This window comes from Pseudochaenichthys georgianus, chromosome 10 (assembly GCF_902827115.2).
Source record: "Pseudochaenichthys georgianus chromosome 10, fPseGeo1.2, whole genome shotgun sequence".
Taxonomy (NCBI): Eukaryota; Metazoa; Chordata; class Actinopteri; order Perciformes; family Channichthyidae; genus Pseudochaenichthys; species Pseudochaenichthys georgianus.
Window position 1 is genome coordinate 2,540,670 of NC_047512.1, and position 17,768 is coordinate 2,558,437.

A 17,768-nucleotide genomic window follows, 5' to 3' on the forward strand; every position below is an offset into this window, starting at 1 on the left:
CAATGTCAAGGGACTTTCCTGAGAAATTGATTGAGTCCGGATGAAACCCTTCCGTACTACTTGAGATAAAGCACGAGATGTAGGATGTTGAACATGTAGTCTAGTATAACATCAACATGTGTCCCCTCTTCTTCATGTCTGTTCTACATCAACATGTGTCCCCTCTTCTCCATGTCTCTTCTACATCAACATGTGTCCCCTCTTCTTCATGTCTCTTCTACATCAACATGTGTCCCTTCTTCTCCATGTCTCTTCTACATCAACATGTGTCCCCTCTTCTTCATGTCTCTTCTACATCAACATGTGTCCCCTCTTCTTCATGTCTCTTCTACATCAACATGTGTCCCCTCTTCTTCATGTCTCTTCTACATCAACATGTGTCCCCTCTTCTCCATGTCTCTTCTACATCACCATGTGTCCCCTCTTCTTCATGTCTCTTCTACATCAACATGTGTCCCCTCTTCTTCATGTCTCTTCTACATCAACATGTGTCCCCTCTTCTCCATGTCTCTTCTACATCAACATGTGTCCCCTCTTCTTCATGTCTCTTCTACATCAACATGTGTCCCCTCTTCTTCATGTCTCTTCTACATCAACATGTGTCCCCTCTTCTTCATGTCTCTTCTACATCAACATGTATCCCCTCTTCTTCATGTCTCTCCTACATCAACATGTGTCCCCTCTTATTCATGTCTCTTCTACATCAACATGTGTCCCCTCTTCTCCATGTCTCTTCTACATCAACATGTGTCCCCTCTTCTTCATGTCTCTTCTACATCAACATGTGTCCCCTCTTCTTCATGTCTCTTCAACATCAACATGTGTCCCCTCTTCTTCATGTCTCTTCTACATCAACATGTGTCCCCTCTTCTCCATGTCTCTTCTACATCAGCATGTGTCCCCTCTTCTCCATGTCTCTTCTACATCAACATGTGTCCCCTCTTCTCCATGTCTCTTCTACATCAACATGTGTCCCCTCTTCTTCATGTCTCTTCTACATCAGCATGTGTCCCCTCTTCTCCATGTCTCTTCTACATCAACATGTGTCCCCTTCTTCTCCATGTCTCTTCTACATCAACATGTGTCCCCTCTTCTCCATGTCTCTTCCACATCAACACGTGCCCCCTCTTCTTCATGTCTCTTCCCCATCAACACGTGTCCCCTCTTCTTCATGTCTCTTCTACATCAGCATGTGTCCCCTCTTCTCCATGTCTCTTCTACATCACCATGTGTCCCCTCTTCTTCATGTCTCTTCTACATCAACATGTGTCCCCTCTTCTCCATGTCTCTTCTACATCAACATGTGTCCCCTCTTCTTCATGTCTCTTCTACATCAACATGTGTCCCCTCTTCTCCATGTCTCTTCTACATCAACATGTGTCCCCTCTTCTTCATGTCTCTTCTACATCAACATGTGTCCCCTCTTCTTCATGTCTCTTCTACATCAACATGTGTCCCCTCTTCTTCATGTCTCTTCTACATCAACATGTGTCCCCTCTTCTCCATGTCTCTTCTACATCAACATGTGTCCCCTCTTCTTCATGTCTCTTCTACATCAACATGTGTCCCCTCTTCTTCATGTCTCTTCTACATCAACATGTGTCCCCTCTTCTTCATGTCTCTTCTACATCAGCATGTGTCCCCTCTTCTCCATGTCTCTTCTACATCAACATGTGTCCCCTCTTCTTCATGTCTCTCCTGCATCAACATGTGTCCCCTCTTCTTCATGTCTCTTCTACATCAACATGTGTCCCCTCTTCTCCATGTCTCTACTACATCAACATGTGTCCCCTCTTCTTCATGTCTCTTCTACATCAACATGTGTCCCCTCTTCTTCATGTCTATTCTACATCAACATGTGTCCCCTCTTCTTCATGTCTATTCTACATCAACATGTGTCCCCTCTTCTTCATGTCTCTTCTACATCAACATGTGTCCCCTCTTCTTCATGTCTCTTCTACATCAACATGTGTCCCATCTTATTCATGTCTCTTCTACATCAACATGTGTCCCCTCTTCTCCATGTCTCTTCTACATCAACATGTGTCCCCTCTTCTTCATGTCTCTTCTACATCAACATGTGTCCCCTCTTCTTCATGTCTCTTCAACATCAACATGTGTCCCCTCTTCTTCATGTCTCTTCTACATCAACATGTGTCCCCTCTTCTCCATGTCTCTTCTACATCAGCATGTGTCCCCTCTTCTCCATGTCTCTTCTACATCAACATGTGTCCCCTCTTCTCCATGTCTCTTCTACATCAACATGTGTCCCCTCTTCTTCATGTCTCTTCTACATCAGCATGTGTCCCCTCTTCTCCATGTCTCTTCTACATCAACATGTGTCCCTTCTTCTCCATGTCTCTTCTACATCAACATGTGTCCCCTCTTCTCCATGTCTCTTCCACATCAACACGTGCCCCCTCTTCTTCATGTCTCTTCTCCATCAACACGTGTCCCCTCTTCTTCATGTCTCTTCTACATCAGCATGTGTCCCCTCTTCTCCATGTCTCTTCTACATCAACATGTGTCCCCTCTTCTCCATGTCTCTTCTACATCAGCATGTGTCCCCTCTTCTTCATGTCTCTTCTACATCAACATGTGTCCCCTCTTCTTCATGTCTCTTCTACATCAACATGTGTCCCCTCTTCTTCATGTCTCTTCTACATCAGCATGTGTCCCCTCTTCTCCATGTCTCTTCTACATCAACATGTGTCCCCTCTTCTCCATGTCTCTTCTACATCAACATTCAACATGTGTCCCCTCTTCTTCATGTCTCTTCTACATCAACATGTGTCCCCTCTTCTTCATGTCTCTTCTACATCAACATGTGTCCCCCTCTTCTTCATGTCTCTTCTACATCAACATGTGTCCCCTCTTCTTCATGTCTCTTCTACATCAGCATGTGTCCCCTCTTCTCCATGTCTCTTCTACATCAACATGTGTCCCCGCTTCTTCATGTCTCTTCTACATCAACATGTGTCCCCTCTTCTTCATGTCTCTTCTTCATCAACATGTGTCCCCTCTTCTTCACGTCTCTTCTACATCAACATGTGTCACCTCTTCTTCATGTCTCTTCTTCATCAACATGTGTCCCCTCTTCTTCACGTCTCTTCTACATCAACATGTGTCCCCTCTTCTTCATGTCTCTTCTTCATCAACATGTGTCCCCTCTTCTTCACGTCTCTTCTTCATCAACATGTGTCCCCTCTTCTTCACGTCTCTTCTACATCAACATGTGTCCCCTCTTCTTCACGTCTCTTCTTCATCAACATGTGTCCCCTCTTCTTCATGTCTCTTCTACATCAACATGTGTCCCCTCTTCTTCATGTCTCTTCTACATCAACATGTGTCCCCTCTTCTCCATGTCTCTTCTACATCAACATGTGTCCCCTCTGTGGAAAGAGACTCTGAAAGTATCAGGAACAAAGATTTTCTCTCTTTTTGATCCATTTCTATAAAAACCTGTCTGAAAATGAGCTGATCAGATTTTGGCCACTTGATGATGTCATAACGATGTGTTGTCTTGTGTAACCATTAGCCAATCAGCAACCAGCACCTTTTTCATCTAAAGCAGGGATGGGCAAATGGCGGCCCGCGGGCCGCATGCGGCCCCCACCTCCTCTTTTTGCGGCCCTCAGATTAATTTATAAACAACGTAATTAATAAAAAAAAAATATATATTATATATTTTTTATTTGTTGTACTTGTAGTACTGATACCGTCCACTAGACTCCTAGTTACATCGCGAGCTGCGTAGATGATAATAATCTGTGACGCATTTGTGTGTATTGTGTTTGTTTCCCGGGAAACCCTCACAAGAAACTGGCTGTTGTTATGCCTGCTGTGACGTTAAGTTGCCTCTTGTAACTATGCCTTTACAAGCTTAAAAGTTGTTTTTATCATCTGAATTTGGCGAAACAAGTTTAGTATTCTTAAAACCAAGACTTTGTTTATTTGAAATCAGATGAAAACAAACTGTCACGGACCCTGCCGTGTTATCTATGATTACTACGCTTTTCATTCATAATTTCAGCGGGGGGGGGAGTGGTGCTGAAGAACAGCAGAGTGCTGGCTGACAGGTGTCTGTGTTGACATTCCCCTTATTGTGGAATAAGGGGAATGCAGAGACAGGCTACAAGTGTTTTAGGTTCAAGTTAGGCAACTAATGTCTGGGTAGTGTTCATGACTTCATGTTTATGTCATCTTAATGATTAATCTCAATACACACACATTTTCTGTGCTTTCCAATAGTTTAAAATTGTTTTTTTTAATAACCTGTTCAATACAAACATGCCACTTGTAAAAATTAAATAACATTTCTGTGAACTGATATTTGTTTAGTGAGTTTATTAGAGGATGTTCCCTTTGATTGTAAAATGTCAATGAAGATGTCAGACTCAGTATATGTGTTAATAATGACATACAACACATGGAATGTTTGTGTGTGTGTGTGTTCCAAGTGAATCTGCGGCCCCCTGGTGGCCAGTACATCAATGATGTGGCCCCCACCACCATCAAAGTTGCCCATCCCTGATCGAAAGTAACAGACAGAGAATCAGCACTTTGGAAACAGGGCTGAAACAGATGGGATTATGGGTAATGCTGCAATGACCTGTGTGGTGTTTCAGCCAATCAGAGACAGGCTCTGTGTATATCTGAGACCTGGGATATACTGATGAGAAACAGGATGATAGGGAGGTGACCTCTAAAATATGTACTGTCTGCCTCTGCCAGGATATCAAACAGAACAACTCGCCTTTTCTCATAAAGAAGAAAGATAATGTTGAGATAGTCTGAGCGATCAGCGGATCAGCTCACTGTTTCATTTCCTGTTCAGGCGAGATGATGACGAGGAAGCAACGATAACAGGAAGCCACGGCACGGCAGGTATTAGATAACCACAGACTCAGAAGCACACTGGGTCTATGTTAGTGTGCGATTTAAAGGTGCCCTATTGTGCAACGTTCACTTTTTGATGTCTTTTATACATACATCTGTGTCCCCGGTGTCCCCCGGTGTCCCCGGTGTGTCCCTGGTATGTCCCGGTGTGTACCCGGTCCCCCCCGGTGTGTCCCGGTGTCCCCCCCGGTGTGTACCCGGTGTCCCCCCGGTGTCCGTCTCGGTGTCCCCCCTGTGTCCGTCCCTGTGTCCCCCCGGTGTCCCCCCGGTGTCCCCCCGGTGTGTACCCGGTGTCCCCCCGGTGTGTCCCCCCGGTGTCCCCCGGTGTGTCCCGGTGTGTCCCCGGTGTGTCAGGAGACTCACAAATGGTCAGAAAATAAAACCCTCTCTCTTTTCCTCCGTACCCAATTCTCTAAAAACGGGGGAACAACGGAGCTGATCCAGATTTGCGTCTGATATGAGGTAATATTGAAATTGTGGGCGGGCTTTAGACCCACGGGCCAATCAGAAACGTTGCTATCAGAAACAATGTGTGACGTGTTTTGGACGTAATATAGTCTTTGTTTACATTAGCATCGCTAACACTCGGAGCTAACCTGTACTGGAGAGAGTGTGTGGAACTCAGCTTGTGGTGAACCTGAAACCTGTAATACATGTTCACAAATAGGACAACAGGAGATCTCTAATGTTTAGTAGCCTTCCAGCCACACTTCTGATCGGTGCCGCAGCTCTTTGCAGTCCAGGCATGGGACTTATGAGGGATGGAGGTCATATATTATTTAAATGAGCTCCATTTTTCAAAGTCAATGGTCCGTGCTTCGTCTCTGACTTCCTGTCTTGTGTTCTCCGAACCATCCTGACTTCCTTCGTCATTCATCAGCACAAGATTATAAATACGTATAAACGTCTACAAAGAAGAGCAGACACATCGAACAACTATTCCCAATAGCTATATGGTAACTTGAGTGTAAAGCAAGCTGGTGTTCATACCAGGATAAATAAGCAGGGTTTTTAAATGTCACTTATGGAAAGTTCTCGCTAGTCTGGGAAAAAAAGGTCAAAACAGTTCTGATGTCATTCATAACAAGAAAACTAAATGAATGTGACATGTTATGATCCACCATCTTAACATGGAAACTCTTCTGGAAGTCCGTGTGGCTGTGAATGTCACTGCGGCATCATTTAATGAATTTGATGAATCCTTTTCTGTCACATCAGCTCTCGAGATTCCGCCCAAAAAAGAAATCAAGCAAAACAAAGAAAGTTGCAAATTCCATTTAGTTACTTAATTACAATTTGGAGGTTAATACAACTTTATTTATGTCCATGTTATGCTATGTAATGCTCGGGATCTTGCCATTACTCAGGGTTCACTAACAATCGTTTTCTCTGGAGCTTTTATTTATAACACAAAGCCTTTCCGAGCAAATAGAAAATGAAAGGAAGAACTTTGAATCCTTGATTAGTTTTTTTTTACACTTGGATTTATATTTTTAACTAAAGAGGACCGATCCTGCTCATGTTCATGTTCATATAAGTACATGAGAAACTCGCTCTAGTGGAAGCACAGAGATTTTAGCCTTTGCAGACCATTTACATGCACTAAAACCTATATATAAACTACAGGAAAGGGAAAACCTTTACAAATAATAATAGGGCCTCTTTTACGCCTCTGAACCATAGATGTATAATAAGAACTGGATACAGCGTGGGAGGCGGGGTCTGGTTCTTTCCTATGAGAGCTGCTCATTGGCGCATGAAGACAAAATGGCCCAACTTTTGAGGGAGCGAAACGTCACCAAAGTATTCATATAATCATATAATCCGTTCTTATTGTGCATCCATGGGTAAAGGCAAAACGCATGTAGTACTGAACACGTCACATGAACGCGGTCCCGATGCGCGTTCATAATGCCGAGGTAAATAACTCTCAGAATAACGTTATTAGCACATTTTACAACTTGAAGACCGAATGTTTTTAATAAGGGCTATGCAAGTGTTCATACTGGGTAGTTTATTTAGTTTAAAAAAAAGTATCCAACGATTTACAGACGTCTCTTTCCACATGTTAGTCAATGGGGAAAAGTCTGTCCGGGCCCAGCGACTGATACGGAAGTGTAGTACCGCCGTTTGGCCACAACGAATATTTTCCGCAGAGTCCGGCGCACTTCCTGGGGGCTTGCTCTGAACACACCTTCCATACATTTTCAATATCTATTTCGTTGTATTTCTTTTACAGAATATTTTTATATATATGCCAATGGAAGAAAGTAAGACAATATTTTTGAATAAACCAACCTCTAATACATGAATGTTATTAAATAAACACTTTAAGAGTCTTTGAGCATTAGGAAAAGTGCTATAAACATGCCATGTATTATTATTATTATTAATATAGATTAGGTACATTTTATCTATTATTTTGAAAGTTCAACACAGTTTCTGTTTTTGCTTCTAAATCTAGTTTGAGTCAGATTTCTCTGTTGGGCGCCAACCATCATGCCACTGATGTATCTCCATCTCTAAATGTGGATCCCGTGTGTGTGAATCCCCCTGTGGCATAAAGACATGACCCATGGAGAGAGTGAGTGAAGTAATGAGTGTCTGAATGCACAATAAGAAGATCGGGGCCGTTGGAACACTTGCCCTGAATTGCCCACTTTTGTCTGCGGTGGAAATCTGTGAGCTGGCCTCTGATGGACTGAGGAGGAGGAGGAGGAGGAGGAGGAGGAGGAGGAGGAGGAGGTGATGATGAAGGGTGAGGAACAGGAAGCAAAGGAGAGAAAAGAGGAAGGATAGACGAGTCTTAACTGCAGGGATGTTACCGTGATGGCTGTGTGGTGACAGAGGTTGTTAGAAAAATCTCCCTGGTCCCCGGCTTGAGCTTCAACCTCAGGATCCATGTGTCTGGGATCCTCTCCAGAAGGGAAGGAGTCATCACATACAGAGCATCAAGTAGTTCCTGAGCAGTGTCCTTCACATGCTGATATCCAAGAGAGGGAGTCACACAGTCACAAGATGGAGGAACAGAAAGCAGTATTCAATGTTTACTTCAGATTAGCTCCAGGTCAGAAATGAGCATGCTTGATGTCTCTCTCCATAGAGGCTGAGTCATCATGTTAATCACATAGCTATCATCTGTCTCAAACAGTCCTGATGCTCTTCTGGGTCATCACACATCCTGTCATGTTCACAGCTACAGTTGGATACCTTTGTTAGCATGCTGCTGATGTTGGAAGAGGACATTCAGTAGAGTCCAACACTAGAAAGGATTTCAATATGAAAGGAATACAAATATAGATATTTAAGCAATAGCTCACGACAGGCCGTGGTATATGCTCATTATATCACAGCTAAGGGGCGTGGTTCGGCCCGACGCGAAGCCTCCAGTATGAAAAGCATACTGTTTTTCTCAGACGCGGAGGGATACTGACTTGTTGTGAAAAGTAACTTACAATTCTACCCATGGTATACACTCAGTATATCACGGCTAAGAACCAATCAGATTGCTTGATTTGACTTGTCCGTTTTATAAAAACCAGTATATCATTGTTTAATTAATCGATTAATCTATCGGAAAATTGCATTGTTGATTTTATTTTACACCCATCACATGACCTTCCCTAAAGCCACTTAATAAGTCAAATAATGACATCTGAAGGTATGACATCTGAATACAATCTCTGCTGGTGTTTTCAAAGTCATCGGTAAAGGATAAGCTAAATGGCCAGAGTAAACCAGATGTAACAGATTGCATATCATTCATTCAGGGACCCACTGAAGAACCAAGGACATTCTAGAAGCTGAACTTTGATTATATCAAGAAACTATACCACCAACACAACTACAGATATAAAGCAAGTGTCTGAGTCTTGAAATATCACTTTAGTAGTGAAAAGGAATACAGAAGGTTAGAGGAAAGGAGTGTTAAAGGACACAAGGGAAGGAAGGATGATTGAACATGTGAAGGGTGAAGACAAAACGCTCTCTAGAGAGAGGAGTGATAATTACTTTCCTTTTCATTTACTATCTTCAGCTTTTTCTCCTCCGATTTATGGTTTTCTCTTTCTTTGCTTCATTTGTTCTGGTTTGAATTCAGCAGGTGAACCTTTATGTTCATCAACTAGTGTGTGTGAGCTTAACTGTGTGTGTTAAACCAGCGGGGGGGGGGGGGGGGGGGCGCCAGAGAGCTTCAGGGGAGAAAAAGTGAAATCTAGCTAGTTGACTTCAGCTGACTTTATGCGAGCGGCAACATGGATCTATTTTTAGTGGAGTTACCTAGTGGGAGTGGGAGAGTAGACAGCGTCTGGCAGAAAACGTGTGTCACTTGCAGACTTTTGGCTGTCTGTGGAGACCGAGTTCCCCCACCTCGCCAAGGAGGCTGTTTTCCGTATTGACCTTGATCAAAAGCAAGTACCGGTCCAGGCTGCAGCCAGAAGATGATCTGCGTTTATTCCTGTCTACATTTCATCCCAGCATCATCCGAACTAAGTTCAGATCGGAATTAGTTCCTGGGGGAGGATTAGGCAAATGAAGCCGCTGACGTCACTTCTTCTTCTTCTGCTTTGGGTTTACTGGCAGGCCGCAAACCACTTCACGGTGTATACTGCCGCCCAAAGTCCCCGGCCGGAAGTCCCCAACTCTGGGAGAGTTGGGGACTTCCGAGTAAACGGCCAGAACGCCGACACCTCCTCATCTCCACCGCTCCCATGTTTTCTTTTGTGTTGCCATAAGTTAGTCTCTCTGCGTTTCTGCGCTGGGCTAATGCTAATGCTAATAATGCTAATGCGAGGATAATAAAATGCGGCTTCACAAAGGTTTTTGGGAGTTTTACGCGGTTTGCAATCCGCCCAGCCAATCAGACACAGGAACATTTTTCTCCCACTAAAGTACCTGGTTAAAATGGTCCTCATGAACACATTTTTGTTCCGTTTTTTTTCTGGTGTGAACGCAACATTTCGGAACTATATTGGAACTAAAGTGGGAACAGTACTGCGGTGTGAACGCGCCTCATGAGATTCAAAGCAATTCAAGAAAGATTCAAGATTCAGAGTTCAGAGCTACAGATATATCAATGAAAATCTGAGGTCACAGGCTCCTCCAACAGTGCAACACAATAAACCAGTTAAAATAGTGCAAGTAAATACAAATAAAATAGGATATAAATAGTGCAAGGAGAGTCTATATACAAGTATTTGGAATACGGTATATCAGAGAGCATAACAGCTGTGTTTTCCCGTTGTTTGCATGAGCAACAAAGCACCTCTAACAAACTGACTATGCTCATAAATATTGCTCTTCAGATGTTTACACACACACATATTTCCAGGACATATGTTGTGTGTTTGTAATGAGTCGCACGCAGCTGACGGTCTGACCTTAACGGGGAGCGCTTCTTCCCCCCCGCTGAGTGCTAATTTGTCATCTTCAGGTTTGCTGCCACCACACAGCGCTGTAGGGCAATTAGGAACTCAGTTTGAGTCTCTAGCCCCCCAACACCTCCACCGTCGCATTAAATGACCAAAATATATGTGTGGGGGTTCAAAGGTTGATATTCAATGGCGATGACTGGACTATAAATTTGAATTCAAACCATATAACTGTAACCCTAACCCGATAGCATACAATTGCAAATGAACAACTTTGATATTATAAGATCTTTACAATCGTTACAAGTCAGTAAATCAAACAATATTAGGTTACGTTTTCTTTTTAAAAATGCCATATAATATTTGGGATAGGACCATGATCTTGTTAAGGATTGCATGCTGATTGAAATATAGAAAATTACCTTTGGCACCTGAGAAAAAAGCAATTTTTGTGTTTTTATTTTAAGATTGTATCCAGATAACACGGCTTCAGTTTTATGTTTTATTGCAAATTAACATTAAATGACCAAAATATATATGTGTGGGGGTTGAAAGGGTCGGTAATCAATAGCAATGACTTGACCCTGTGATTTCTAACCCTAACCCTAACCCTAACCCAATGTATATAATGGACTAAACTGATCTAAACCTAAACTAAACCTAACCCTAACCCTAACCCTAAACCTAACCCTAACCATAACCCTAAACTTAACCCTAACCATAACCCTAAACTTAACCCTAAACCTAAACCTAACCCTAAACCTAACCCTAACCCTAACCCTAACCCTAACCCTAAACCTAACCCTAACCCTAACCATAACCCTAAACTTAACCCTAAACCTAAACCTAAACCTAACCCTAAACCTAACCCTAAACCTAACCCTAAACGTAACCCTAAACGTAACCCTAAACCTAACCCTAAACCTAACCCTAACCCTAAACTTAACCCTAAACCTAACCCTAACCCTCCACAGCTGTGCTGCTCTCCACTTTCCTCCTGAAGAAGGTACACCGTATCGAAACGTCGAGGAGCCTCTTCACTCACCTCCACCGAACGGTACTCTGTTTTTAAATTTACCAAGTGCTTTTAAATGCAAGCTATTTTTTTTAAAAACCTTCCTAATTTGTGCTAAAATAAAGTTTGAACTTTTAACTGTTGGGTTGGGCTCTGTCCCATTTTTGGAAGAACTTTATCTGTCTTGAACCAAACGGACACTTCCTCTCCGCCACCTGGAACCAAGAGGAGAGATATATATATAACTATCCCACTCGGACCTGCACAAAAGAAAACAAACAAAGACTTCTGCAGCAGGCCCCACTGCAACCATTCCAGGTAAGAGCCCACACAACATTTTGAGATGTTCAGACCCAGAGCTCAGTACGTGCGGTTGAGTGGAGGTGGAGAGCATGCACAGCCCACACACACTGACTCATATCCCAGCCACACACAAACACCCTACACACCATTAGACGCAGCCACCAGAAAAACTACAAAATATTACCTCACACTCATTCAGGCCACTCACCATAAGTTCACTACAGACCAAGCCATTTCCACACACACATTCCCCCCAGGTATGCTGAGGCAAGTCACCAGACTCTCTGCTTTTATTAAACCATCCACCCCCACTGAATACACACATACACAGATACATGCAAACACAATAAACTGGATGCACACGAACATGCTCATTTTGCAACAACATTATTCAAACACATTACATACACCCACATCCTCCCCCTTCAACCCCTTAGCCTTCCAGATTGCCACAGGGTGGGCTAGAAAACGGTATGGACCCAGACTGACCACCCTAACATTAACCACTGTACACACCTCTTTAAACCCCTCTTCCCACCCCCACCTCCCCATCCCTTCCCCATACCCTAGGACCCCCCCACCCCATCCGGGGCACCTACTACAACCTCACCCCCTACCCTGACCATAAGTCACCCCACCCTACTCAGGGTGCCTACTCCAACCCAGCCCTCAACCCCAAACCCCTCCAGGCCTCTCAACTACGACTGAGAGAGCCTTCCCCTCCCCCCTATCCTAAACCTAAGGGACCCGGGTCTCCTCCACAGTCCTTCTGGAGCCCTCCCCTTTCTCCCAGCCCTAAACCTAAGGGCCCCCCCTCCCCCAGCACTCCCATCCAGGAGTTTCCTCCTCCCCCCTTCCCCTCTCCACCCCCTCCCTCATCTCTCCACCGTCCTAAACTCAAGACATCCAGGTCTCCCCAACAGTTCCTTTGGAGGCCTCCCCTCCTCCCCAACCCCAAACCTAGGCCCTTCCCCCTGACTGCTGCCACCCCGGAGCTTTCCCTCCCCTCCCCTCCATTCCCATCCCCCCCTCCCCAGCTGACTGGTAGGAAATACTTTCATAACATCACCTCTCCTCTGTGTCTCCCCTCTACAGGCGATGCTGGTCTCCGGTCGGGCTCGGCCGGTCAGCGGGTCCCCTCAGACCAAACCCAAAATCCGGGAGGGTCCATGATGAAAGGGACTAAAATGGTCACTCTGAACCACCCAAAAACCCAATCTGACCCCTCCCTGGATTCCTCTGTTGGGCTCCCGTTGCCCGGCGGGCCCTCTCCGGGACTCAGCACGCCACAAAATCATGGCTGTCGAAATGACATTCCCCCAGGATCCCCTCAACCAAACAGTCATAAGCATACAAGCTATCCCCTGGTTCCCCCTGTGCTTCCCCCTACCAGGACCAGCTCACCCCCGGAACCTAGGTCTGGCTCCAGTAATGAATCTGAGTGGGAATCAGAATCCTTGATTTCGGCTGACTATCTAGAAAACCAAACCCCCATGATCCCCTCTACCTATAAACAACATACACATTTTCCAGCATTTGTCCAAACTCCTTAAAAAACCTTATTTGACCCTATGTCGAATAAACATTTGCATACACCCATCCACAGATCCTCAGGCCCGTGCACCCATTCTCAACCGAGAATCCTAAACCCTACCCCTACACAAAACCTAACCCTAACCCTAAACCTAACCCTAACCATAAACCCTAAACTTAACCCTAAACCTAAACCTAAACCTAACCCTAACCCTAAACCTAACCCTAAACCTAACCCTAACCATAACCCTAAACTTAACCCTAAACCTAACCCTAAACCTAACCCTAACCCTAAACTTAACCCTAAACCTAACCCTAACCCTAAACCTAACCATAACCCTAAACTTAACCCTAAACCTAACCCTAAACTTAACCCTAAACCTAACCCTAACCCTAACCCTAAACTTAACCCTAACCCTAACCCTAAACCTAAACTTAACCCTAAACTTAACCCTAAACCTAACCCTAAACCTAACCCTAACCCTAAACTTAACCCTAAACCTAACCCTAAACCTAACCCTAACCATAACCCTAAACTAACCCTAAACCTAACCCTAAACTTAACCCTAACCCTAAACCTAAACCTAACCCTAACCCTAACCATAACCCTAACCATAACCCTAAACTTAACCCTAAACCTAACCCTAAACTTAACCCTAACCCTAACCCTAAACCTAACCCTAAACCTAACCCTAAACCTAACCCTAACCCTAAACTTAACCCTAACCCTAACCCTAACCCTAACCCTAACCCTATAACCCTAAACCTAACCCTAAACCTAAACCTAACCCTAAACCTAACCCTAAACCTAACCCTAAACCTAAACCTAACCCTAACCCTAAACTTAAACCTAACCCTAAACCTAAACCTAACCCTAGTTTACAATTTTAAATGAACAACTTTGATATTATAAGATCTAACATTAAATGACCAACTTATATGTGTGGGGGTTGATAGAGTTGATAATCAAAAGCGATGACTGGACCATACATGTTTATTGGAGTTTAAAAAGTATATTTGATTTATAACCAGAACATCCAAACTGCAGTCCGTGTTGATACTGATCTGTTTCAACAGTTACTTTTTCACCTTATTTTTGTATTATTATTTTGATTTGTATTTTATCTTTGATTGTTACCTTGTGTGAATCCTGGTTTTCTTGTTTACCTTATATATATCCTTATCGTTAGGTTACACTGCAGAAAAGCACACAGCCCTCTTCGTTCTGGCCTTTCCTCTCCCGAAATAATCTCCTCGGTGTTGACAGATATTTAGTAAATAACCCAATTTGTGTTATCTGAACCTGAAAAGGAGATGGCATTTTTTTTGTTACTTTCATTGCATTTGTATACATTACGCTAAATTAAGCGTAATTTAGCTTTAAGGTGGGGTAGGTCATTTTGGAGAAACCAGCTCGAGTGCTAGAATTTGAAAATACACAACCGGAAAAAATCTGCCACTTCCTCACAGAGCCCCTCCTCCAACACACACGACCGCACACATGACCAATGAGGGCACGAGGTCAGTTTGTGCCCCGATGGGAGGCTGACAGGCAGGTAGGCCATCCAGTTACTTTAGCCGGCTCAGATGATTGGTCGTGCTTTTTACAGCACCACGGCTTCCACAGATGAAATGTTTTTATGGACTTTTTTTCAAAGCACTTCAGATATTCATTGCTATCGGGATGTTGAGAGCATTCCATGGAATATAACAACAAGTGTATCTCGAGACGGTTTCTCAAACTTACCCACCCCACCTTTAACTTCCTGTTTTATTTAGACATGCTGAAGGCGACTTTGCGCTATTAACCGGAAGCTACTGCTCCCAAAGAAAAATACTTGACGAAAAAAAAAGAACGGAGATAAAGTTTAAATACGGCGATATCAAAACATAAAGTTTACATTTAATTATTAGCAAGAGGCGCAAGGTTAGTGTTCACTAATATAACAATGTGGGTTGTGTCCTAATTCATTTACAGTATATACTGTTTTATAACTTTGCTAACTATTGGAACTTCACTTGTTTATTAGTTTGCTAAAATGATGCTAATATGGACGTAGCTTGGATGTATTTGTAGTTTTGTGTCTTTGTGTAGCTCTTACGTTGTTCTTTTGGAGTTTTCAATGAATTTGAAATCATCAGTCAAGTGTACGACCGTCTTTCGGAGGGAAGTGCTACATATTTGGTTTATTCAGGCTAAAGAAAGACGCCAGATGGTTTCAGAAAGCAGTGACAGCCTTGCCTTCCTCCCATCAGTGCCTGAGAGCAGGATCAATATCCAGATGAAGCTTTCTCTCTGCTGGAGGATCCATAATTCATACTCGCTCAGGTGGTCCTGTATTTACTATCGATCAGACGGAGGTAACCGCAGCAATATTGATAAGCCTCAGGGAGTCGCTTTCACGTCTAGAAGCGGCTTCTGTCGCTGATAGAGAGGTGAGGCAAGGAGAGTGCAGGTAACACTGAGGAGCCTTTGAGCCAGGCATTAAACCAAACATCTAGTCAAACATCTCTACGGATTGTTTCAGTTCTTCATCTATGGTAATATGTTATATATTTTAGACAAAGGTAACACCAGATCATTTTAACTTGTGTAAAAGAAAGAAAAATCAAAGGAAAAAGTTCTTGAAGTTTCTAAAGAAGCATTTTAACTTTTTCCAAATGTTCCTTTTTTCAACACGGAAATGGACCGGGACGTCAATGGCAACTTGATTTTTTTTATCATGAATTCACCTGTCATTTTTTCTTTTGGGTTAGTCAACTTATAAAAAATATGTCAACAAATAGTGGTGTTTCTTTCCCCCAGACTCCAAGGAAACATGTTCTTATTTCACATAAATCTGGCTTTAATCGAGTAAGTAAAAAGCAAAATCATTTTTGGTCAGATCTAAAAAAAAAAACGTCATATGACAAAATGGCCCTTATCCTCTTCCATAGAGTTCCAATTTACAGTTTAGGAAAAGGTTTTTAAAAGTAGCGTTCAGAAAATGTTTGGCTTTGGATCTTGATCAATGAATTGACTTAATATTTCAACACTTGTCTAAGAAAACATCTCGTCTACATGTAGAAAATAGCGTTTCTTTGATACCTTGTTGTACCTACTTCTTTCATGTGACAAGACTTCTTCCCGTTAAATGACATCAAACAATTCAGATTTCTCTCCAAATCCAAATTGCCGTCACACGACACAATACCACGTATGGTTAATCTTTGAATAATACTTCAGGTGTCTGTGACAGATGGCCGACACCAGATGGAAGAACGTCTCTTCCTCTGTCTCAGTGCGTCTTTGAAGTTTTACCAGCTGGCTCTTCTTCTCTTTCCGTTTTGATTTCCAAGACGCCTCGAGAATCTTGAGAGAACCTGTCTCCACATAATCCTCAGAACTGCTTACACACACGCTCTTCATTGTTGACTGGGATAGACGTGGGTGTTTGTGTACATGTGGTGTATTGTTCAGTGTTTCTATACATAAAGCACACATGAAGTAGGTTGTCTTTCTTAATCCAAAGTAACAAAGGAATCAATGCACTTTGTCTTTTGTGCCTGGAGCCATCACTGTACATCAAATATACACCGTTTTCACAATAACCTTCAACCGGCACACATACATGTAAACATATTTAAATTGTATATATGACTCAAATATGTATATTATGTTCATTTCCTATTTTAAAAGTAACTTATATCCTTTTAATTGTATCTTCAATTATATTCATCTTGTGTGAATCTGTGCTGTCCTGTTTTTCATTCTTACCCTACTAACTACAAGTTATTTATTTTTGGTTGTTTTGTATAAATAATTATAATTTGTTTACAACATGACGCTGATGACGATGACCTAATCTTTTAATTTCAAGAAGAATGTACGCTAGAAGAGGATTGGAAACGTTTTTTAAGCTTCTTCTTGCCCCTTTTGAACATGACGGAGACTATTTGAGAATTAATTTTTTTGTACCTTGAACGTTTTTTTGTTGTTTTTTGGCATCTCTGTTATAATTATTATTATTAATTTTGTATTATTATTATTATTATTATTAATATTATTATTATTATTATTATTATTATTACGATTGTTGTATGTTTTGTTTCTGACATGTTCAATAAATTGTAAAAAATGGACTAATAAACGACTGAATTTCCCCACGGGGATTCATAAAGGTCCATCTTATCTTATCTTGTGCTCCTCGTCTAAGAGCAGCTTCAAAAGGTTGAGGACTCAGTCATAAAACACGTGTTTACCTCCAATATCTGCATCTGTTTTGTGTTCAGGGGCCACCAAAGATATGGGTAAGATGCTGGGTGGGGAGGAGGAGAAAGATCCGGATGCATCGAAGAAGGAGGAGGAGCGCCAGGAGGCTCTGAGGCAGCAGGAGGACGAGAGGAAGGCCAAGCACAGCCGCATGGAGGCGGAGAGGGAGAAAGTACGGCAGACCATCAGGGACAAGGTAGGACACGCTCCTCTGGTCCAACTAATGCTGCACCTTTATGGATTACTGTCGTTTTTCTAGGCCATGAAAACTTTTAGCCGATATTTAAAATGTCTAAACTTCAATAACACCACCAGCCTCAAGTCAAACTAAGTCCAAGGGCTTCCTATTGTTTCCTTTTTATGCACCAATTTCTTTGAGATTAACCACAACATGTTT

At 42.7% G+C, this 17,768-nt stretch overlaps 1 protein-coding gene across 1 annotated transcript in view; it reads left to right on the plus strand.

Moving 5' to 3' along the window:
* Nucleotides 1-17,768, plus strand: part of LOC117453359 (complexin-2) — a 67,714-nt gene that overhangs the window by 41,256 nt on the left and 8,690 nt on the right. The window contains exon 3 of the mRNA XM_034092175.2: nucleotides 17,392-17,567. Within this exon, the coding sequence (XP_033948066.1) occupies nucleotides 17,392-17,567 (176 nt within the window). The remainder of the gene's footprint in view (nucleotides 1-17,391; nucleotides 17,568-17,768) is intronic.